General features: G+C 41.5%; 1 protein-coding gene across 1 annotated transcript in view; it reads left to right on the top strand.

Moving 5' to 3' along the window:
* Positions 1-449: 449 nt before the first annotated feature.
* SHTN1 (shootin 1) overlaps positions 450-25424 on the top strand; it is a 63663-nt gene continuing 38688 nt past the window's right edge. Inside the window, exons 1-5 of the mRNA XM_084264692.1 lie at positions 450-611; positions 9894-9946; positions 18206-18266; positions 22759-22853; positions 24835-25003. Coding sequence (XP_084120818.1) covers positions 554-611; positions 9894-9946; positions 18206-18266; positions 22759-22853; positions 24835-25003 — 436 coding nt within the window. The 5' untranslated portion in view covers positions 450-553. The remainder of the gene's footprint in view (positions 612-9893; positions 9947-18205; positions 18267-22758; positions 22854-24834; positions 25004-25424) is intronic.

Below are 25424 nucleotides of genomic sequence, written 5' to 3'. Positions count from 1 at the left end.
AAACCGTGCAAAAGGGCTTATTAAAAATGCATATGCACCCACAGGCGTGCAGGGAGCTGCGTGGAAGGGCTTCGTCCCTGCTCACAGGGTCCCTGTGAGAGACGCCTGCCCGGGTGGCCGGTGAGAAGGGCATTCACGTCCTGCCCGTGCCTGCTTGAGGGGGGGGCTGGTGTGCTGACCGGGCTAAGGGGCTTATGAGGACACGTCTCCTCTGACCGGTGGCGGCTTGGTGCTTGCTTTCCTCTCCTACCCCCTCCTTAACAACCGGAGCGGCCTTCTGAGGCGCTGCCCCGGCCTGGGGCGGGTGACCAGGAGCCCCGCGCGCGGGCTGTGTGCGAGCCCGTCAGGCGCTGCCCGCCCGCGGGCGAGGTGCCGCCGTGCCCGCACCCTCGCACATGCTCACTGGGGCGCCGCGGGAGTCTGGGCATGTGCAGAGCGGGCCGGGCCGCTCGCCGCGCCCGCCGCGCCCTGGGGCTCCGGCAACCGCTGCCAGGTGAAGCCGCGCTAGGTAGGACGGAGCGGGGCAGCCGCTGGCCGGCGGCGGCGGGTCAGGATGAACAGCTCCGATGAGGAGAAGCAGCTGGAGCTCCTCGCCAGCCTGAAGGACCAAGGTAGGGACGGGCGGCGCCGTCGCCGCCTCCGGCGCTGGAGAGAGCGGCTCCCCGTCCTTTGCCGCGGGCCCGGGCACGGCCGGCGGGAGAGCGGCCGCCGCGGGGCGGCGTGAGGCGAGAGCTCCACGCCCGGCAGCGCGGGGGGTCGGGGCGCGTCAGGGCGGGCGCGGCCTGCGCCTGGGGGAGGGCGGGCAGCTGCGGCCTGGGCGTCCCCCAGCCCGGCGATCGGGTCCCCTGCCGTTCCCAGGCCCCTTTCTCTGTACGCAGGAGAAACAAAAAAAGCCTTTAAAAGCCAACTCAGGGGAGTGAAACGTTTTGGCCGTTCCCCGTCTGCGTTCTGATCCCAGCTCCTGTCCACCGGCTCCTCGCAGGTGCTCCCTGCTGAAGCTGAGTGAGCTCAGGCGTCGTGGTGGCCGATGGCGGGTGTGGCGAGGGCAGGAAATTGGGTACCCTGGCATGTGGCTGTCACTGTTGTCAGCCTGGACCTTCCAGCACAGCCTTCAGTCTGGTGTGTGCTGCTAACAAGTGCGGGGCGGATGGCTGGGGTTGATCCCCAGCGAGCCAGGATGTCTGACTGGCTCCAGGGGGTGAAAGTCCGTCTGCCTCACTTCACGCTGTGCAGCTGAGCTTCAGGTGGAGTGCCGGGCTGCACCTAACCTGGCATTGTGTCCTGGCTCCTGCTCTGTGTTGCACAAGCTGATACTAACCCAACCCCTCAAACACTCTGTCCCACTCTCTCCCATCAGTGTGCAAACTTCCCGCTGATAGCTCTGGCTGATACGCCGTAAGTTTCTGTAGAGCATTTGTAGTTACAGTGTAAATGAAAGGAAGCGCTTGTGCTGAGCTGCTTTGGTTCCCTGTGTGAGTCACCCTCTGGTGCTTTTGTAGGGAAGTTTGGTGCTCCAGCTTTATAAATGCTCAGCTTCACGAATGTGTAGTTTGGCTAGGAAACTAAAATGTTTCATTTTCTCTAAGAAAGGGCATGGAAAAGAGGTTGAATGCTCTAAAGGCAACACATTTTTTAAAATCCCTGCTCAGTCTATCCCCAGATCAAGTTGATTCAGCAACGTTAAGCAGATAGGCAACATGTGAAGAACTAGCATTACCAGCTGTTTGAATTGTGGACATCTGCTTGTGAATGTGCATCAAGTGATCAATGTGCCTTTTATCTCACAGCTTCATGGGCAGTAGGTGCAGAGTACCAGGGCTGTAATTGGCAGCTGTGTTCTCCTGGTCTCATGGGAGCCTGGGAGGAGCCATCTGGAAAGGACCTGTTGGACTAAGTTGTGTAAGAGTGAAATTACAGGGGTGTGATTAACATCCTCTTTTCTGGCATTCTTTTGGGCCATAAATGCATTCAGTCACCTTTGCTGTATAGCAGAAGCTTTTCTTAACCAAATTTCAGTTGGATATTTATGACCTGCTTTGGAACTTGTTTCTGGATTGTGCCTGTATGCTCAAGCATTGAAAATTTCAATTTGCTAGCTGCACTGGATAGATTCTGCTTACAAGGATTTCAGTGGGTATAAAATTAATGGTAATCTTTTAGCTGTGTATTTTTGATCCCATATTATCAAAAACAAGGCTAAAAATCTGGGGGTTTTTTGCTGACTCCTTCCTTCCAGTACAACTACTCCACAGAGGAGCTGTCTCTACCAAAAGGACAGTTGCTAACATAACAATCAGTAGCAAAAGAGGCAAGTTTGGGTTATTCTTTGGAGGAATCCTAGCCTCTTGATATTGGTTAGACTGGGTCTTCGGTTCCAGTGCCTGAAAGTCTTCAGCTCCTTTAGGCAGTATTCCTGGGACTGCAGGAATTAGTTCAAGGGAAAGTTACTGTAACTTGAGGACTGGTTGTCCCAGATCCACTTAAGCTGTTGAAATAGAAACCGTGCTGGGCAGACCTTGTCCTGTAAGGCACTGTTCTTGGTGGTGTTCATCTCCAAACATTGGGGTTGTACTATGTTGTTGTTTTTGTAATTGTATGGTTGGCAAAAAAGTTGTTACCCAGTAGAAAACTTTTGAAGATGCTCTTCTATATGCTGGTTTGCAGCTGAAAGAACTCAAGATTATGGTAGCATGCCATAGATAAATTAGTAGTTAAAGTATGTAAACTGACAAGTCTTAGGTGCCAAAAGTGGAGTGCAAGTGGTAAAAAGGTAATATGATGCATTAAAATTACCCTAATGTTGTTATTGCAGGTAAATAAATTTGATTCCTTTTTATATATTGTAAGTTCAAATGTATACTTTACCCTTCATCCTTATTGAGAACAAAAGAAGGCTATTTTAAATACTAACAAGTTGCCTCAAGTAATTTTAGGATGCCCTGTTGAAGAGAGGCAGCATGAAAGGAGGAAAACGAAGTCTTTCACTTTTCCTCGTTGTTGCCTCCAGGTGTAGGTAACAGTATTACCTTGAAAGTAAATGCAGTTGGTGGAAGGGTTTGCTGTTTCTGAATATGTGGGTAATGAGTGTATGTACTTTTCAGGAGGGAGTTTTATCTTTACTGCATTCAAAGTGGTATAGAGCTTCAGACTGCTGTAACATTATGCCCCATAGTCAGATTTCTGAAAAGCACCCTTGGATTTGAAGGGGTTTTGGAGTCCATAAGTCCAGCAGCACTTGTTGGATTTCTCTTTCAGCACTTGTTTTGTAGTCTTGAGAAACTTGCCTGACACCAGGTAATGAAACTGGCTGAGAAGTGATGCCAAATGTAGAGTGGAAGACACACAGCAGTGTAGGTGGCTAATAGCTATCACGTTTCAGCTGCTGCTTGTACTTTCCCTAAACAAGGTCGGGAGATTGAACCTGGGGCAGGTGTTTTATAGCTGTCTGCTCAATTCTCAGTGGCAGCTGTGACACTGACTTGTGTCTGGGCAAATTCACTTGGCTGTTTGGCAGAGCTCTGAAAGGCAACAAGGACACTGAAGCTGTCTGTGCATGATGTGCTTATCTTTCACCTGTGCTGAATTTTCCAAGTCCTGTGTGTTAGATACCTGATACTGATCATTCTTTGGCTTGCTCCATTACAAAGTTTAAGGTGAGCATCACGAAGAAACACGATCGCCGTATTGATGGTATTTAGGGCTTAAAAGTATTGTTTGAGTTTTAATCTTGTGAATAGCTTTCTGAGATGGCTTGGCTAGATAAAGCAGATCCACTATAAATATGAGTATTGCATAACTGTACTCTAAGTTGTATTTCCAGCAGTGCACATTTCTGTTCACCTGGCCCTTATAATTTCTATGGGTAAGACTTAAAATCGAAACAAAACAAAGTCATGTGGGCAAAACCTTGTGTTATTAATAGCTGCTGTTGCAGAACCTGAGGAACCTTAGCAAACTGACAGCTGCATTGTAGCAGCGGTTAGTTACCTGCCTTGGAAGATTGCCTTGTCTTCAGTTTTATTTGCAGTGCTGTTACTTTGCCCTTAAAGATACAGTCATCTTCTGCTGCAGTCTCTTTATTCAGTTGAAAACAGGAGTCGGCAACCAAAACCTCAGGAGTTATAAACTAGATAAAAATACACTTCAGCTGCCACTGTCATAGTCGCATCTCTGGTCACTTTGCTAAATTACTGTGCTTAACAGCTACTGTTAATTACACATATACTCAACATGTCTATATAGCCTGGATTTTCTTCACCAGTTCCAAAGGTCTTGCTCTGTGTTTGTTGGCTGGATTTCAGGAATTGTGATCATTTCCAGTCTCTAGTCCAGAGCACTGTGGCTCAGTATGATTATTTTTTTTCAAGATCTATTTGATGTCTTTAAAAAGACAGAAACTTTGAATAAGAGAATACCATATATCTTCTAAGGAACAGGCTGCCAGCCTGACAGCAATATCTCAGAGCAGTACTTTTTAAGGATATGTTATTGACAAGCTCTTAATAGGGTATGACAAATTTATTCTTTGTGGCAAAGGGGTAATTTTTTATGACCAGAGGAATTTCTTTGTTTAGGGTGTGTTTATGTTGGTGTTCCTACACAGCAGTCCTCATTCCCCAGCCGAACCCATCCTGCTGGAATGTTTTATTCATTTATTAGCATTTAAAACTGCTTCCCACTTAAGTTTCTTGGTTTGAACTGTGTGTGTTTTTCTGACACTCGTGAAGGCAGGTCTTTTGGTATGAACCTTAATGGGTAGGCTGTGCCAGGGTGTAATGTGTTTAATTTCCCTGTCTGATTTTCTGGAAACTGTAAAACTGCAGGACACAAATTTGTGGTGTCATTAAGAGAGCTTTTTCCCCCCACTTTTACAGATTTAAGTCAAATCAGAGCATGTGGGAGCATGCAGGATCTGACTTGCAGTATTTGTACTTAATGTTTACCTTTATGTAATTACACACACAGTTTTTATTTGTTTAGTTTTTAAAAAAAACCCCACCTGTTTGGTAACTGAATCTTGTAGATATCAGCTAGTGCAACTGATACCTGACCAAAAGCTTGGTTTGGCCATGTAAGCTTTCGGTCTCATAATATGTTTGTTTGTTCTGACTGACTCCAGATTTGGAGTCACGGTTAAGTAACAGGTATAATACCATCACATATATTCACCTTTACACAAGCCTACAAGGGCTTATTCCTCAGCCCCATCTCTCTTTCATGGAGGCCCAGGATACATAAAAAATGCCATCTGGGCATCAGTTTGAAGTAATTTGCATGTGACTGATGCTGCTGATGCTGCGCTGTGTCCATTAAAATACAGATTACCTGTGTTTAGTGGGAGGGATCTTTGAGCCTAAAATGTGAAACAAGAGGAAAAATTGATCCCTTTTGACGTTTGTTTATGCTCTTGACAGCTGTTCACAGGTCATGCTTTGCTTGTAGGGAAACCATTGCTAGTTGAGAAATGGTTTGTAAAACAGACTTGTTCTGACTCTTCCTATGCCAGATATGCTGGGATGAGGAGGGTGGTGGCAGCAGTCCCAATAAACCTCATGCAGCATTGCTGACGGGGATAATTCTAATGGTATATCTAAACCTACAAGAAGGCAGGTGTTATCAACAATATCTGACTTCATTACGTTAGCTTATTTCATCCTGAGCAAAGGACTTGCACTGTTAGCTCTTTCTCTTGCCTGTACCAGAAAAGACATGCCTGGTCCATAGTCCAGAAGAATAAATACTGGAAAGACACTTGCTTTCCTTGACAGCTCTGCTTACTTTTTGATTAAATAAATAGGGTTGAAATGCTAAAGTGGCATTACCCATTGATTTGGCATGGAAGGGCTCTCAATCTACTTGAAGGCCACACTGGTTTGCAATACAAATGCTAAAGTATATACATTTAGCAGTTTTTAGGTTGGTTTTCTAATTTTTTTTTTTTTAATTCACAGCTTTAGAAAAGAGGTTGATGAATTTTTTAATAAAAAGAGTAGGAAGAGTCTCACCACCTCACTCTGCGTAAATGAAGGTGTCTTTTCTGTTGTTCACTATGAATTATAGTCATTACATACTTTTACCCTTATGACCTTGTTTTACTAATAAGTGCTTTTTAGCCATAATAAGTATCTAATATATAAAACATCTAATTTAGATAATACATATCTTCTGTTGGCAAATCCAGGTTCAGGAGACATAGGTTCACAACTAAAAATCAAAAGACTAAGATATAATTAAAGGAGCTTCTATATACAAAATTACCTGCTTAATTTAATACAGATAAAGTGCATTAATACATGTTGACAGGACAGTTTCTTCTGGTCAACTTAGCTGAGCAGTGGCTAGTAGGTGAATGAGCATGGTCACGTTATGAAGGAGTGTGCTGTGTTCTCTCATTTTGGGCTCTTTTGTGGTTTGACTTTTTTATACTAAGAGCAGAGTGGGCTGAGAGTATGTTTTGGATGGGTTAAGAGCTGTATCCCAAAATATTCTGGTTTTTTCCTCTTTTTCCCAGCTTTTTTTCTTTCCTTAGTCTTGAAATTTAGTTGTAGTGTTGTTCTCAGGCTGTATCAAGGTAGCCTGAAGAAATGTGATTCGGATCCTGATAACTGATGTTTATCAGGAATAAAGGATAAACTGAAGCCTGTGTCAAACAGTGACAGTATCTCAAGAGGTTTCTGATGCTTATTAATTGCAGTTCTTCAGGATTCCCTGGAGGCTGATGGGTACAACGTAGGCATTTTGCTATTGACATACACTACAATATTCTTTGAGAAAATTATGTATAATTGTGGAATTTTAATAGCACCTTTAGTAATGCATCTTGTCTTTTTTCAGTCACCACTTATTTATTGGCAAAAGATATCTTTATTCTCAGGTAATTTAAATATAATCTGATTGAACCTAGATGAGAAGTAAGAAATTTCAAGGTATTCATGTACCGTTGTTGCTGTGTATGTTGTGTGAGGATCTTCATAGGCTAGGGAGAAAAAAATAGTCCAGTCTCTCCAAGAAGGTTTAGAGGAAGTCCTCTTACAACAGGATTTTTGGCTTGCCAATCTATAAATGAGTGATAAAGTTACCTCCTAATCTACCAAAGAGGTTTTAAGGCTCAGTAGTCTGTATGACATTTGGAAGATATTAGTCTTGCCTTGTGCTTCAGGTGTTAATTTTTCTAGGGTAGCTTTAGAGCAAAGACATTGTTGTCACCTTGATGACAGTTAGCGCTCCAGTGAAAGTTAGGTGGAGGAGATGCCCTCAAAACTTCATTGTACACAAACCACTTGAAAAACTTTGCATAAAACCTTCCCAATAATCCCCCATGTTCAAAAAAGAAAAAATCTACCAATGTTCCAGTCACACCTCATAACTACTAAGTCATCTTCTGCCTTTGCAATGAATTTGATACACAACAGAAAACGTGTAGTCATTTTAAAATTACTATTTCTGTAGGCCTGATAAAAACAACAGTTTCTTCATTAGATTTAATGTTTAATAAATCCATATCTGAAAATCTGGGATCTTTATGGGACCATCAACTAGAGGTTGCCACCCATGAAGAGCAGTCTTGTTTTAAGAGGTCTTAATACTTTGTATTAGCTGTATTGAAGGAAGAACTACCAGTTTTATGATTAAGAGGGTAGACAGGTAAAAAGGCACCAAGGAAAGTTGCTGTGTGAGTGTGGCATGCAGTAGCTGATGATTTTGTGTTTGTGTTGCATGGCAAATGTGCTGTGGATTAATACCCATGCTGAAAGAGGAAAGGGTTACCCTGACCAAGCAGTCCAATTTCTAGTCTCTCACAGTGAGCCCTTACTTGGAATTGATGGAGTATTGTTTAAGTTCATATCCTTGGTGTTTTTTGTAACTTATTCTTGTATCCATGGCTTAAGGGCTGATGATTCAGAGTTCTCGGTTTGCAGAGCATGTGAGGAGAGCTGTCAAGGGTGGGGCAAATCTATATTTACCTTTTTCAGTCATTTATAATGTATTGAATAAAAAATACGAATTTGCCTTACAGGCAAGCCAACTCTGGCAGTTTTCAAGTATGAAGAGGCTTGAATTCTATCTGTTGATACAGTTTTCATTCTTTTTCTTGTACCTGGGTGCCTGAAATCTCTTCCCTTGTTTTCCTAAAGGGAACAGGAAAATAGCTTATAAGTGGAACAGTGATCAACAGGCATAGCTTTGGCATTCCTGTGTGGGAAATAGGTTGTTTCCCTGTAGGTGCCCTTTCTTTGAGCAGCTGCATTGGTGTGGTTTCTTCCCTGCTCATCTACCTGCTGTTTTTGTCTGCTGCTTGAGTTTGGGAAGTGGGAAAGGGTCTCGGGTGGGTAAGGAGAATTGAGGTCAAAGTAAAGGGTTGGATAAAAGACCTTGGTTTTACTGGCATGGGGATACTGGACAGGGTTCAAGAAACCTGTTTTTGTGCATTCCACTCATTAGATATATGTTTTTACTTGGATGAGCAGCAGTGAGGATTTCTTCCTATCTGTTTGAATTATCAGATTTCCTGCAGGTTTGCATGTGGCCTGTGACTTTGTTTTCAGTGGGTTTGTTTAACTTTGTTTTCTTTGAGAGACCTGGAAATTTTTCATTGCTTGCAAGAATGGCAATGCTGTGGATGTAACTTTTAGAAGTGGGTTGAATTACTTTTATTTCAACAGATTCTGAAGCATTGAGGAGCAGGGAGAAAGATACCACAACAGAGTAAAGTTTTGACAATTTAAAGCTAGAAAGGGCTGGTAGGTATTCAGGTGGCTAAGGTATCAGAACCTACATGAAGCCTTCTGATGTAGGGTAAGATGTTAAATGTAAGATGAAACTCCAACATATATATCTGCTATCATCAGCTGAAAACTGTATACTCATGCACTTTATCCAGTTTTAATTAAATTGGCTTGAAATAACACCTGTAATCTGTTGCAGCTTCTGTTAAGTACAAGAAAAAAGTTGGGGTGGTAGTGAGGGGCTGGAGTAAGATGCAGAGTTAATGCCAACAGCCCTCTAGTTTTATTTTTGCAGTATGTGTCTTAAAGACCAGAAAATGTTCCTTTCTAGTAAGGTTTGCCTCTCCAATGTTTGGAGGGGTATTCAGCTTCTTTCTAGTGATGATAAAATTTTGATGGTTTCAAAGGCCAAACTGTCCATATGGGACAGACATGCTGAAAGAACAACGTAATTGGCAAGTTGGGTCAAGAATGGTGAGTCCCTAAGGTAGTAAAACGAGAGGTTTAAGAAGGGCACACAAAAATACACAGTAAAGCAGAACCTTAATTGGTAGTTGATTGATTGTTTCTGCATATTATTTACTGGTTTGAAACAATGGACTTACAGCATCCTGGAGGTTGAGCCCTTCCCTGCTGATCCCTACAGCTGAGTTCTTGTCTGATCTTGGGTAAATGATATAATCTTTTCACAACTCCACTGTGGAGTTTAAAGAAGAAATTCTCATAGGGCTTTTGGTGGAAGAAAATGTTAATAAGTAAATAAATGAAGGTACTCAGCTGCTCTGGAGGTACGTACGTGTAACAGTATTGTATTAACCATGCTTTCTAGCATTGATCTGTAACCTGAGCCAGTGTGGGTTTAAAATGGTGACTGCAAGCCAGTACATTCACCTTGTAATTTTTGAACTCAATCAATAAGATTGTTTAACTCTCCATTGATCAAAGATTGATTGTTTTGGGAGCCACCATCTTTTTCAGACACTTTCCAATTACTTCAATTCTAAAAGGATATCCAGTTCATCCATAGGCAATTAATGAAGTTTATGACCCTTGTTATTTAAGAAGTCTGTGTACATAGCCAGAAGAGCTTTAAAATGAATGAAAGGGGGAGCTAATTTGGGTAAAGGAGGTGCTGCAATATTAATTTTTTTCTTTTTTCTTCTATAGCTATTGGCGAATATGAAGAACTTAGAGCAGAAAATAAGAAAACAAAAGAAGAGGTTTGTATCTATTGATTATTTCTGTAATAAAAAAATGCTAAATATCAGAGTATCCTATTGGCTCTAACAGGTTGATGTCTGCTTTCTTGAGCTCAGCTCAAGTACTTTGAGTAAAAAATACTTCTATGTGTTAAGGAACAACAAATGCAACTGCCAACAGCTATTCCAGCTATCCCCCTCTAGAAAAGTTAATATATATCTATGTGTGTATATATATATGATAACTGCTAGAGACAGTTTGCATATGATTACAATGTAAGCATAGGCTAACTCAAGTGTTAGGATATTCTTAGGAAAACCTGTTTCTCTTGGATCTAGACCTTGTTTTATTACAAATTGATTTGCACAATGGGACTTACTGCAAAGAAAATAGACCAATTCTCCACACCCAACCCTTCTGCAAATTTGCAATGTAGGAATATGATTTCTGAAGGTATTTGAAGTGTATATGTCCCCATCCTGAAAAACCCAATCCAGTTTTTAATAGGAGAGCAAGATGTCTTATCTTGACTTGCAGAATGGCACTGAGGCATAAAATTCACAGCATGTCACACATCCTTCTGTGACCGTTGTGTGCCTGTCCAACTAGAAGCTTCAGATGTATGGGCTGAACTTCATATTAGCGCAGGGTTAATTTTTTTAATGCTCAGAAACAGATCAGTAAGAAAGAATGACTACTTTCTAGATTGCTTATTGTAATTATGAGGAACTGTCTTCCTACTAGTAAAATGGGGCACTTTCACTATTTCTTCCCACCCAGAACTCTTGTTCTTTCAACACACCTGCTTTCTGTGAGGAAGTCAGCAGGAACAGAAAACTCTCAAGAGGGATTTGATGTCACTGTTGTGTTGCATAAATCCATGTCAATGTGCAAAAGGTTTTTAGCAGATATCTGCCAAAAGAAACTGTGGCCAGGAAAAAAAACCCTTTGTCGGTTCTAGGTAGTGACAAAGGCAAAGGAGTCAGTGCTATGCTGCATTGTAAACAGAAAATGACCCTTTCTCCAGTATTAGTGAGCTGAAGATGAAGAAACATGTTAATTTACAAATCCTCGTAAGCTGCCAAGGCATGCAGGTTTCATTTAGTTTTTTATGAAGTTGTTTCTGAAGTGTCACTTTTAGTCCAGTTGCTATAAGCATTGCAATTCAAAGATAAATAGGGAAGACCTTGTCCTTAACTACTTTCTCATTTTTAAAGAAAACTTGACTCTTATCTTCATATTCTGCTTCAGGAATGATTACGTGCATTTCCACTGAGCTTAGCGCATTGTGCTTCGCTCCCTCCTACTCACTGACCTTCTTGTCTGTTTTACTATGCTTGCTGCTGCATTCCCAATCTGCCTTCCTACACCAGAGCCTCAGTTATCTCAGGAAATCTGTCGTCTGTGCTGTTTGAAAGACTCTGGCAGTTCATCTCCTGGTGCTCAGAAGAAAAGGAGAATGAAACTGAATTAGACCAAGAATCTTATTTAATCCAGTATCCTGTCTCTAACAGCAGCAGTGAGGGAGGAGTGTAAGAGCAGGTATAACACCTCCACAGAGACCTCTTGCAGCCTAGGGATTTCCTCAGTTGCACATGGGTTTCAGTGTGTTCTGCCATCCACAGCTCTCTTCCTTAAATTTGTCTTATTACCCCCAGCGCTGTGCTCACTGTTGACTTCCATCACAGGTGAGTTCTACACCAGGACTGTCCGCTGCAGGAAAAACAGGCTCCCCAGCTCTGCCCTGAATCCAAGTTCTCCTAGCTTTGGTGTTCCTTCAACAAAACCTTGTTTAGGCTGGGGACAGAGAGAGGAATGATGTATTTTGAAATTGTTTTCTTCAAAGGCAATTCCAATGAAAAGAAAAAAGGCCACTAAAATTGAGATGAAATCATATGTTCTGAGGCTGTTCCTTGCATTCTGCTTTTCTTTATTCCTTGCTCCTCTTTCTCAGCTCCTCTCTCACAAGAGATCTCTCCTATGACTGCATATCTCTAGCCACTTCTTCTGGACGTTGGTAGGACGTTTTTCAGAATACTTGCATAGCAGCTGAAAACCTGCCAACTCTGAGCACGTGGGGATTATATTCCCAGTTATGCAGATAAGTTAAGCATGTGTTCAGGGTTGGTGGATTTTCAGTTATGCAAGTATTTGCCGTCCAAGAACCTGCATCCTCCAAACTGGTGTGCTTGTGTAAGCAGTCATGCTTAATTGTTTAAGTGCTTGGACTCAAGTGGTTAAGTGTGAAGCCTGAAAAACAACAAAAAGAATCTATTGCTACAGGGTTCATAGTTAGGTTTCCTTACAGTGCCAATACTGGAAAAAACTATTCCTTGTTTTATTTTAGGGCCAGGTAGTCGAGACAGCTCATTAGTGTCTAACTTTTTATCTTAGTTTATGCTTTGCAGGATCAAACCTGATATTGGAGGAGGTATAGCACTAATCCTGGGGCGCATCAAAAGAAGCGTGGCTAGCAGGTCAAAGGAGTTGATCCTCCCCCTCTATTCTGCCCTGGTCAGGGCCCACCTGGAGTATTGTGTCCAGTTCTGGGCTCACTGGGTGTAAAAAAGACAGGGATCTCCTGGAGAGAGTCCAGTGGAGGGCTACAAAGATGATTAAGGTCCTGGAGCATCCCCTCTGTGAGGACAGGCTGAAAGAACTGGGGCTGTTCGGCCTTGAGAAAAGAAGGCTGAGAGGGGATCTTATTAATGTTTATGAATATCTCAAGTGTGGGACACGGGGAAATGGGCAGCCCCTTTTCAGTGCTCTGTGGAGACAGGACAAGGGGCAATGGCTGCAAGTTGGAGCACAGGAAGTTCCACACCACTATGAGGAAGAACATTTTCATGGTGAGGGTGACAGAGCCCTGGGACAGGCTGCCCAGGGAGGTGGTGGAGTCTCCATCTCTGGAGATATTCAAGACCCATCTGGACACCTACCTGTGTGACCTGTCCTAGGGACCCTGCTTTGGCAGGGGGGTTGGACTCGATCTCTGGAGGTCCCTTCAACCCCTACAACTCTGTGATTCTGTGAACTGTCTCTGCCTGTGGGTCTGGGAAGTTGTGGGTTCCTTCTGTTCCAGTTCCTGCCACTGTGTCAGTATGAGTGTAAGCAAATGGCTCCCTCTGTATCAATTGCGGTCACAGAATTGCATCAATAGGAGGAAGAGAAGAGAGAACTAATTGTTGTAGAGAAAGATGTGAAGACTATTTGTGGAAAGTAACACATAGGAGTTAGATAGCAGTCAGCCTGTGAACGCTTTGGATGCGCTCAGTGGAATTTTTTTCTAGGTCACCAGTACACTTGTGTGGCTCTGAAAGATGAGCTGTGTCATGGCAGAATGATCCTAGTTTATCTTAAAAACATGACATTGGTATATAACAGACTGCTAAATGAAGATATAATTTTAATTTTTGAAAATTCATGTGCTTTGTTCCGTATTCTTTTAAGATTAGAAAGTGCCTTTTGCACAGGTTACTTTGAACAAAGCACTGCTGCTTAAAAGGATGCTAATAACTGTGAAAATCCAGGAGCAAAAATACAAATCCTTGATCCACAGTGTCTCTTCCTCATTGCCATGCTAAACTGCCAATTTGGAGACCTCTGGTGGGGTGTCTGATGAAATCAGTGCAAGTATATTTTTTAGTAGTATTTTTAATGCTTTCAAAGACTGGAGCAAAATTGTCGTTAGCAAATGACTTGTCTCAAGTCATCCTTTTAATTGAAGTAGCCGACTGAACATGCATAGCAGTCCCCAAGAAACAGATAACTAACGTTCAGTTGCACACAAATGGAGGTAACTTAATATGCAGTTCTGACGTATTCAGAGTCAGATCATGAATAAATATTTGACTACTTGCTAATCAGACAGAAATGACTCTGAACACTGGTTTTGACAGTGTTTTGTCACGCTGCCAGTAGGCAAAAAATATAAAAGGAAAAGCACAAGACAGCTTTCCAAAACAGTAGGTGTAATACTGTATCTCTGATACATCATTCATGGGCTTTGCTCTGTTAAAGCAAATGTATAGAGTGGATTATGTTTTCTTGGTAAATGGGAATGGAGAAGGGATTCTGCCTTGATGACATGCTCATTCTTTCTGTGTACAGCAAATGCCATAGGACACTCTTGAGCACTGTACCAAACTCAATTTCAGAACAAGCATTAAATCTGCATAAATTTCAGAGTGTGTTTAAATGGGAAAGAATGGATCTTGTGTTGCTTAGCAATGGCTTAATTGACTATATGGCTACTACGTGAACTTCTTGCATCTTAATATCTAGACTGAACAATCTCTTTCTTGTTTTTGCCCTTTGAAGGCCCTTTACTGAAGTCAGTGGGAGCTTATGTGCAAAATAGTTGGCAAAAAAGTAGTCTGTGGAAGAGAATAGACAAGAAACCCAGGCTTCCCTGGAATTAGAAGCAAAGAGTCATTATCCTGGTCAGAGCAAGTGTGTAGAGACCTGTATCCACAGGCTTCCAGGCAGTTGTTGTCTGCATCAACTTCCCAACATCATGTTGCGTGTCAGGTTCTTATGATGGCATGGTGCTATCCTGGTACTGTGCTAGGTCCAGGCCAAGTTCATGTACTGCTGTTCACCTCACTATATATGCAGCGTGTGTGACACGTATGTGATGTACTTGTAAGGAGTCAGCATACCAGCTCTCCATGGTAGAAGTGAAAGTGTTGCCTCGTATCTTGTATAGCTAGAAGGCAAAATTCTGAAACAGTGGGAACAGCAAAGCTCCTGAATTTGATCCTGCAAAGATGAGGGATTTTAAGGAGTTATTCACAAAATGAATTTTGGAAATGGAACTGTGAATTTTTTTCTAAAAATACAGATGTAAAGTCTTTTTTTTTGGCCAAAAAAAATTATCATTGACTCCTATAGTTAATTCAGGACTGGGAGAAGAGCAGCGATACTGGGGAATGGTCTGGAGCACAAGTCTGATGAGGGGTGGCTGGGGGAACTGGAGTGGTTGAGCCTGGAGAGAAGGAGCATGAGGGGAGACCTGATCGCTCTCTACTGCTGCTGGAAGGGAGGTTGTAGCCAGGTGGATGTTAGTTTCTTCTCCCAAGTAACAAGTGATAGAACAAGAGGAAATGGCCTCAAGTTATGCCAGAGGAGGTGTAGAGTGGATATTAGGAAAATTTCTTCGCTGGAAGTGTCAAGCACTGGAACAGGCTGCCCAAGGAAGTGGTGGAGTCACCATCCCTGGAGGTATTTAGAAGAGGTCTAGATCTGGTGCTTAGGGACAGGGTTTAGTGGTGGACTTGGCAGTGCTAGGCTAACAGTGGGACTCTGATATTACAAGTCTTTTCCAACCTAGGCAATTCTGTGATTCTTTTGTCTGTTAGTTTTGGGGTTTTTTATTGGCATAATGGTGCTATAAATTAAATGGTGCTTAGATTAAAAATATAATAAATAAGATGGTATAAGTGCTCATATTCTTCTGCAGAGGAGCTGGAAGCCTTACCAAAGTAAAGGTAAAACCAGAAAATTGACCAACAATCCAAGAGTTAGCAACTTTTTTTTTCCCCCCATTTGAGAGTACTCTTGAGCACGGAGCTATCTGTTCATACTGACAAGGGGACACTTAGTGCACGCTTGAAAGCTGTTTCTCCTCAACAGCTGCATGTGCTTGAATGTGAAAGGTGAACAGTAGGTTCTATAGTAATGTCATTCTATTTCTCTTCTAATGTTTAGGTTTGGTGATATTGTCCATTAACAATTCTACTGTATATGCCTTCAATTGCTTTTATGAAAAGGAAGGTGGTTGTGAATTTTGAAGGCTTCTGTGCAGCTTTTTGAGAGCAGCTAACAATTCTAAACTTTGATACTTACAAGCTTTCCTGTTTTGAAGGGAAGTTTATTTTAAGGGATGACAGTGATTTTAATTGAATTACTTTGTAGGAATATTTTGTTTGCATAGCTTTCCAGTTTGACACAGCACAAAGTTAAAGACAATATCTACTTTAATTCCTATCTAAATTAGAGATTGAGGGTTTTTTTGGTAGGACTTTCAACAGCTCTGCATGAACAGGTCTGATTGCAAGATAAAAGGCAGAGTACTTGCCATTGATCATTTCAGCAAGGGCAACAATCTCCTGCTCTCCTTTTCTTCCTGCTCTTTCATTCTGAAGCACAGTAGTAGCAAAAGGAAAATGCTCAGATATCTGCAACTGGGAGCAGAAATTACTCTGCAGACCCAAACCTACAGACCCTGGTTACGCAGAGAAACGTGTAGCTGTCAGGAGAACAGTCAGCTTGCCTTGGTCCAAATGGAGCTCTCTGAAAACAGCTCTCAAGGTGAAGTGGAATAGGTCATTTGACTTCCCCTTTCGCTGCACAGGGAAAGCTGCTGTTACACCTTACAGTATGTTGCTGGAGAATTTCAGACAGAGTTTTCCTATCATTGGGATACGGAGTGTACTGCATCCTCTACATCAAGGTTTCTATCAGTAGGAAAGTGTCTTGTTGGCTTCCACAGGCAATGGATGAGATCCTTGAAACGATAATCTTCCTGGTTTTTAAACTGAGCAGCAGAAGCGCTCCATCACTGCACAGCCCCATATGCAGTGGGCTGAAAGCTTGCAGCATGCAGAAAAATCCGTGGGTTGAAGTATGCCAATGTGGTTACAGTGTGTCTCTTGTAAATTACAAAGAGGCAGCAGCTCTTGGTGATCCCCCTTTTGCCGTGGAGCTGTGTTCTGCAGGAACAATCTGAAACTCTGCGCCTTTTACTGTTCTTAGACTGCACTTCTGCCAGTAAGGTAAGGCAAACTTTTGCTGAGGAAAGTGAGGGAGGGCAGTAAGAAGGAAGATTCATGCACAGATTTCCCTTCCCCACCTCTCCTGTGCAAGATTCTCTCATCAGCTTCTCTGTAACAGGGCAGGATGATACAGTGAGACCTCATCCAGCGATGCTTGCTCAGCATGTTGTGCCTCTTCTGTAGCTCCTTCTTGTTTCACAGACCTTTTTAGCAGCTGGTGACTGACCTGTGCCCCCTACTCAGTTGCTGTCACTTGCTTCATCACGCCAGTGCCACAGAAAGAGAGATGGCTTGTTGAGTGTAGCTCCTTTTGCTCCCACAGATAGCTAGCAGCAGCAGTTTCCAAAGCCTGCCTGGAAGCTGCCTCTGAGACGACACCAATGGCATCCTCTGCCTAAGAGCGCATCCTTCTTTGGGCCTCATCCAAGGTCCTCTGGAGCTGATAGAAGGGTTTTCTCTTGAATTTGGCTGCCTTTGAATCGACCTCTTCCCCTTCTTGTTACTTAACAGCGGGCTCCTTTCCCAGCTAACTCAAAGTGGGTCCTCATGTGGAAAAACTGAAAATCGAGCAAAATCATTTCAGGTTTATTCCCCCAGTTCTGTTCCAGTGACTGATATCCTTGTAATTGCAGTTACACTGTAAGGAGCTCAGACACATAGTTCTCTTCCAGAAGGTCTTATGTTGATTTATTACTGTGAACATATGCAGCTGCATGTGAGGAAGGATGTCTGGTATGCCGTGTAAGACACGTTGTGTGCTGGTCATACTTCCCCCTGGGTCATGTGTTTTTCACAGTGTGGTTAATCACTGACTGTGTCTCTTGTGAAGTTTACTCATTTCTTTGAATTCTTTCATTTGCTTATAGAAGGGGTTTTCTTAGAGAAGTCTCTTTATTCTTTCTTTTTCCTTCATAAGATCAGTGATTAGAGCCCTGTGTATTAGCATTAGCCCCCAAATTAATAAAACTGGGGTAGTGAGAAGTCCTCAGAGTATGAGTGTCTTCCTCTCTGCAATACTGAAGCTTCACTTGTGATGATATGAAACTGAACAGCATGTCCCTATTTAGCTTGAGATTTTCCTTGCATATGGTAGGTAAATAAATGTAGGTTGCTCTTCCAAGTCTGTTTGTGTTAAAGAAATGAAATGTAAAGCATACTCTTGATGCATAAAAAGTAATGTAAAAGTATTGCTTTTACTGTTGTCTGGATGACTGGTATGTATTAGTTTTGGATAATGTGGCTCTTCTAAAATATTTTCAGAGTAGCTCTGAATTGGAAACCAAAATAAAGTACAACTTGCCAGTTTGGATAGGAAATACTCTGGGTAATGAATTTTTTATGCATAGTTTCCATTGATCTTACGTGACAGAACAAAGAGAAATGATGCTTTGATAGGTACTTTATTGTGCCGGCAGTTGATCTGTGTTGATTTTGCGTGTTGTGCTGACTGCTAATTAAGTAACTGGGATCAGTGTTTCATTTCAATTTTCTCTTCTCTTGCAGTGTGACAAAATCAAACAGGAACGAGATGAGGCTGTCAAAAAGCTGGAGGAGTTTCAGAAAAGTAAGCTTATAATGTTTTGTGGGAATTGTTTTGGTGTAGAGAGTTACGAACATGACTGTACACAGCACTGTTAAGAATGCTGAGATTTAGGGCTACTTGGTGTTTCCCCTTCAAAGCTCTTTTTAAGGAGTTAATCCTGTGAGACTCGGACTGTTGTTGGACTATAACTGCTGTGACAATATTTATAGACTCTGACACAGGTAGCCATTCTTTAGCCATTCTTAAGGTGCAAAATGCTGAAAATAGAGATGCATATCTCCTGCTGTATCTCATCTGGATTCTGCAAGTGACTTTTAGAATGAGATATTTGGACTGAATGGTATATGGCCCTATTGCAGAGATCACCGTTATTATTATTGCTAATTTTCACAAAGAAGGAATAAAATTAAGCATAAACAAACCAATAAAAAGGATTGTAGGATGAACTGCTGTCTCTTTGATAATTTGGAGAGCAAGTTCTGCTCTGTCTGGGGTCTGAGAATGTCGATACTCAGTTTTACACTTTTATGGTAATGGTTCTATTGAAACTCTGTGGTGTCTGGAAGCAACAAAGCACATCTAATGGGAGTGGAAGTATCCTAGTGGAATAGCTCCTTAGAAGAGACAATTACAATAGGATTGTGGTCTGTTATGTCTGGTTTGTGCCAGTATGGTGAACTGAACTACGAAGCATCGGAAATGTGGGTGAAGTTAATTCAGGAGAAGGAAATCACGTGGTCTGTACTTTTGTGTGACTGTGTTAATAGAGGAATTTGCTCACTTCTGTTTTATAATTGTTCATATGATACAATTATGGAAAAGAAGATCAACAGGAATCGTCTTCTGCCTTAAATGATCTTAGGTAACTGTTCTGTGAGGCAAGAATGTTCTCTAAGAAGTCTAATTCCTCTGGAAAAAATTGCAGCCTGTTTTGTTTTTGTTATGATACAAGGAATACTGGAGTGTGACAGAAAATGTCAAGTAGTTAAGACTTAAAATTTGAAGTAATATTTGATGTTGTAAAATTTTATAGGTTTCTTTTATCTTCCTTTCACATTTTTAAAGGACATACCTTGTAAACATAGTGATAAAATGCCAGGAATATTAGGATTTTAAGGCAATAATAGAGCCCATTATTTAAACGACAATATAAAAGGCAATTATATTGATGAAGAGCTACATCGGCTTTGTGTCTGTGAATAAACTTGGCCTGTACTCAGCTTCTATTTGTTCTCCTGGCATAAACACATATTGTGTGTGATTCCAGTTTAATGGGGCCCCGTTTGTATGCCAAGCAGCTGCATTTTAGGCCCTATTGCGTGATTTCATAGCTCTCTGAAAATTGGTTCTATTGAGCACAAGAGATAGAAGGTGGTGGTGGGGGGGGAAAGCTTCAACACACAATCATTTCTTTTCAATTGGAGCCAGCAAGGTTGATGACAACATGACCATTGTGTTATAATGATAAGACCACTAAGGATCTGTACCTCTCATCAAGGCTTTCACACAACAGCAGATACAATTTAATTCACTGCTCTGTCAGCAGTGCTGATACCATTATGCCGTCTGTCTCCACAGTTATAATCACTGTCCTCCGAGAAATGCAGTTGAAATGATCTTGAGCAGTCAAAGAAACTCTCAATTAAGGCTGCCACTTCCAATGTGTCAGATTGTGTCTTATGCACTTGGTACAATTTTCACTTCCAATCCTGTTTATTTACAATGTCTACCAGTAATTACGCTTAACATGTCATTTAGTGAGGGTGCCCCTGCCAAGGAGATTGTTGGGTGCTGCAGTACCATTGAGTGGGAGTTTCTCGCAGTCAATGCCATCAGCGGCTTTTAGTCCCTGATGGGATGCAGTAGTAATGTTGATAATGCAAGTATCGTGCTCATCAAGTCATAATTAGATGCCACTCAAATGTGCCACTTGTAATAACAGTGTTGATTCATGTTTTCTCGGTGACTGCAACTACTAATTAGTTAAGTGGTTTTTGGTTGGCCTGCATTTGCTGCGGATTATTATTACCCCTGAAAAAAACTGTCAAGGTTAGAGATGTTTCAGGCCACTTAGTGCTGCTTTATGAATTTTAATATTGACATAATAAGAACTTTGGACAGACTTAGGAAATAATATATTTTTGTATTTAATTTGGAAAGATTTTTTTCCCCTGAGTTAATCATAATTGCAGGTTAATTAAGTTTAAATGAACCAAGAGTAATCCCTAGTTCTGCCATGTGAGCCCAATCCTTGTTTCCTAACTTTAGTGTTGCTTGAGGCCATTAGATTCCTGTCTGTAAAATGGGAGCAGCTCTGTATCACCACTGCTCCCCCATCCTGCCCAAAACATTTCATTGCTCCGAATTCCTGGATTGAATGAAAACAGAACAGATACCGACATGTACTACCTGAAGCTTTTCCTCTCTCAAATTAAATACAGCAGCTGGTACAGCACCCTTGGAGCAGATAATTTCTCAAAAGTCAGAAAAAATGGAAATAAGACAACCAAAGAAAGAGGTATGGTTGCTTTGCTGTTAAAAGACTTAATGTGAATATAGTTTCTGGACCAAGTTTTCCAAGTACTCTGCCCTGCTCTTTTTTTGGCTGTATTTTGTAGAACTTCACTTGCAAGCAGCTGCTGGTTTGACAGCAAACTCCAGTGTATTCCCTGCTCCTTATATGGTTAATGAAAATGTTAGTTAATGTTGACTAAGTATCAATAAAGCTGCGTAAGTAACACTTGTTGATGAATTGCTTTTCCTGAAGTCCTGTGTTACAGTCATTAAAATGACTTCTGGATATCAAAGAGGATTTAAGCATATCTCTTCAGTATTTAATCAAAAGTCTTGGAAAAAGGCAAGTAGGACTTTCTATCCAGACAATTTCATACCACTGTTTTTTAAAGCTTATCGTCATAAAAATGAAAGGAGATACTAGAAAAAGTCTTCTATATTTACAATATATTCTTCCAGCCTTGTTCTGGGTGTATTGTTCAGATGCAAATAGTCCTTTCTGCACATTGAAATCCCAACGTGGGGCTGAAAAGGAATCTGCACCATGAAATTACTTGGAGAATTAAGGTCCAAGCTGCTGCTTAAGATGAGTAAGGGTTCCAGGAACCAAGGAGCAGTTACATCAATGACCAGGGTGTAAGCCTGAGAAATGCAAAACTCTTCTTGGGTTTCCTGCTTTGCTCCAGATCCCTGTAAGCTTTGAAGCTTGTTGCTTAGAAGATGACTTTCATCACTAGTTAAGTACCTATGCACTGCTGGAAGTTGGGAGGAATTGCAAGACAAAGCATGTCTTTGCTTTTAAACGTCCTATAACTCACAACTGTATCCTATGTTACAAAATTAAAATTTGTACCATAACTTTTTGGTCACTCTAAGAATATTGCCTGTCTGCAGTGTAGTGATGTGTGCCCACTGCAGTAACAGGGATCCTGTAAGTGCAAAGGGCAGATGTGTCTCTTGCTGTTCCAGCTGTGGCAACAGCTACAGTAGCGCAGTCATGTATTTCAGATGCAGTCGGGCAGCTCCCCTTCAGGCCTGGTCTCACAGAAGACTCTGTGTCCACGTGTGCGTGTGGTGGTGTCTGTATCTGTGTAGGACTGTGAGGAGGGATGTGAGACCACAGTGCTTATTTTAAGACGTACTCAGGCACAGAGACACTTCACATAAGAAGCAGTTCAGATGTTACAGCCATGTAGTAATGCAGAGCTTGGGTTATTCAGCTGAGATTGTCACAAATTGGGCAGTGTGTGAAATGTTGAGATTCCATCAGGATGTATCCCATCTGCTGCAGATAGCATTGAAGCTCATAGGGTAGAACTACAAGAAGGAACTGTGCTATGCTAATGATTTGGCTTCAGTTGAGTATGTGTAGTAGGAGGCACTAGAGCTACAGACACTTTGGTCATCTAACTCCTTTCTCCATTTTCCCAGTCAACTTGCCCCAGGCCTGTGCTACACACCTGTCCTGCTCTTGTTCAGTGTGCTTAGCAAGTGTGATGATACTTAAAATACCGTAAAAACCTGAAGACTCAAAAGGTGAAAATAATCTTTGTAAGACACCCGAGTTAATCTTGCTGTTTAAACAAAAATATTGAGGTTCCAATCTTCTGCAAATGGTACCCTTACCAAATTTTCAGGAGGATTATGATGGTAATCTGGAGGGACGATCCTAGTGGTCTAACTCCAATTCCTCAAGTGTTGATGAAATAATGATGGTGAATAACTATGGCCAGGGAGGTTCCTGCTGGTCTTTTGCTTCCATAAGCTTATGCCCAGTTCTTCAGTTCTCCCTCTGATGCTGCAGATGTGACTTGAACAAGCTGCTTAAAGCCATGAACCAGATATGCAAAGCTCAAAACAGTTCCTATCCATGGAGATTATCTAAGTAGGTACTTCCCTGTATTTGATAGAAAGCAGAAAAAGATGTAATACTTCTGATCATGGGATGCATGTGTCAAATGCAGGAAAATATTGACTTACTTTTAAACTCTTCCCCTAGTTTCTCACATGGTTATTGAGGAAGTAAACTGTATCCAGAACCATCTTGAAATTGAGAAGACGTGCCGTGAAAGTGCTGAGGCTCTGGCTTCTAAGGTGAGAATAATTATGGTAATTCTGTTTCATCCCAATGTTCTTTTTTTATTTTTGAGGTTGTGTATGTGTCCAATATAGGTTTTTGTATAATCTTAGGGATGCATGAAATTGTTTTGAAGAGGTGAAAACTATAAGCCATATGTGAGATGCAAAATATAATTCCTTCCTTTAAAGAAAAAAAAAATAACCTGTTTTAATTTATTTTCTATTTTGGAACAATAAGTCATAGACCAGCATCTTGATATCTAGTTTTTATATGCATTTAGGTTAAATGGAAAACAAGTTTTAGAACTGTCCTGTGTGAGATATAAAACAATAATGAGCATTTCAGTGTCTAAATCAAATGGAAAAAGTCAAACACTGCATTACATTTCAGGTGATTGTTTATGAAAGCAAAGCGAGGGCAGGGGAAAGGTGACCTCCGCTGCTCTGTTGATTGCGTCTAGTCTGATGAATTTAGCAAGTGTGTAATTTTCTATATTCCATCTCATCAGAAGTGCATTATTATTAAAGAATGTTTTTATCTCTCTGTTATATATTTTTGGTTGTGTAAAATGCATCTGAGCCACTTCATCAGAAAATGGATTACAGCAATTTTGAACCAAATTTCATTAGCAATGCTGACTGCCTTTTTTTTTTCTTCTTTTCTTTTTTTTTTCCCTCCCCATCCCCTGCCCAAAGTACATCCTTAGATATGGTAAAAATCACACCAGCAAGAAATCACTTTAATTTAGATGCATTAGCAATGTACTTTCTGGAGGTATTTACTTAATTGTTTGCATAATGACACTATATTAGAATTCATAAGATAGACAATCAGCATATAAGTAAGAAAATGAACGTATTTATGCAACTTTTCTTCCTCTCTGCACTTTTGCTGTAATGCATGTATGGGAGCAGGTCAAAGATGAGCCTTACCCCATGGGGCTGCTTTGCCAGAACTGTTGTGTTTGTTGCTGGGAGCTGACTAAAATAAGGTTCCTTACGCCACCCTTCCCACGTGCTCATTGGGAATGTGACGAAGGGGTTTTTGAGTACATCTCCCATAGTTAGGGGGCTGAGGAAAGGGGGAGATCAAAGGTGATTGCCTAGGTAAAACTGTTCTGTATACATTTTATTTCAAGGTAAATACCGGACTTTGGAAAGCCATGTTGTCTTTGGCATGTTATGTATACAGTATTAATAGAAAATTAAACCTCATTCTTAGACCTGAATGCCAGGAATGGTTGGCTGGTGGGTGGGCAGTTACCCCAACATTTGCCTGAACACCCCTGAGACTGGGCTGAGCTTGCTGCAAGCCATTGCCATGGGGTGTATAGATGTAGAACAGTGAAAGAAATGATGAAACATTTGCAGCTGGGTCTGTTCAATTTTTCCTGGCACCTTGGTCAACATGGTGATGTCTTACAAGATCTCTTCTGTGTGATCCACCAACCAGGCATGTGTGTAAACATCGAGCCCAGAGTGGTTTCTGACTTGTGGTTTGACCCATAAAGAATTGGTGGAAGGGGGAAGTAAGAATTCTTATTTGACCAATTGATATAGCTGGCAAAACCAGACAAGCTTTCAGGAGCACAAGCTCTTCTTCAGGTCAGTTAGTTAGAGCTCCTGTCGATGCTGGTGCACGCTTATGGGTACAGAGCTGAAGAAGCTATCACAGAGTGTGTAGCATTAACTAGGCTTGATAGTTGATTTGATTTGATTTGAACCTACACAGGGTATTTATTAGTCAGAAGTACCAGAGAGGAAAGAAGGACACGGATGAAGCATCATGTTGAATTCAAGCGTCCTCAGAGGAGAAGCTTCTTAACTTCAAGCTATTTTAATGTTGAATGGAGCGTTTACTTTAATGTTTGTTGTCTTTCTTTGATGGGTCTTTTGATGATAAGGGAGAAAAAAAATAGAGTTGACGTTTTTTCTTTCACAGCAGCTTAAAGACAGACTAACTAGCTTCTTATTGTTTGTGTTTCTCAACTTTCAGCTGAACAAAGAAAATAAGACCTTGAAAAGAATTAGTATGCTTTATATGGCAAAACTGGGCCCAGACATTATCACTGAAGAGATTAACATTGATGAAGATGATTCCTCCACAGATACAGAAGCTAACTCTGGATCATGCAATTCTGTGCATTGTCAGCAGCAAATAAAAGGTGAGCATTGTTGCTGAGCCTACACCAACATGCAAGGCAAAAGTTGTCTAAAGAGTGGTTTGGATCAGAGATCTGCCTGGCATAGTCATGCTTCTGAGAGAGGGCATCAAAGGATTTCCAGGAAAGACTAAGAACATGGTAGGTAGGCTTGTAGTGATAATGTGTAATGTATATGGTAGAGATACAGCCTGCAAAGTAAGTTACAATGCAACAGGAAAATGAGAGCTACCCAGCTGAGTTTGATGTTACTGAGTTGGTAAAGGGAGTATTTTCTCAGGTCCTTAACAAAGGAAAAGTTAAGCAGAAGGACAAGGTCACCTTGGCATTTCTTCAACTGCAGTGTCGCTATTTCACAGCTTTTAAGACAGGAGTCTCGGTTTGTGTTTCTGTTGTGTACCTTTGTATGCACAAACTTCATTCA

Source organism: Gallinula chloropus (assembly GCF_964237585.1).
Source record: "Gallinula chloropus genome assembly, chromosome: 5".
Taxonomy (NCBI): Eukaryota; Metazoa; Chordata; class Aves; order Gruiformes; family Rallidae; genus Gallinula; species Gallinula chloropus.
Note: the sequence above shows the minus strand (reverse complement) of the source record. Positions and strands in the feature narration are given on the sequence as shown.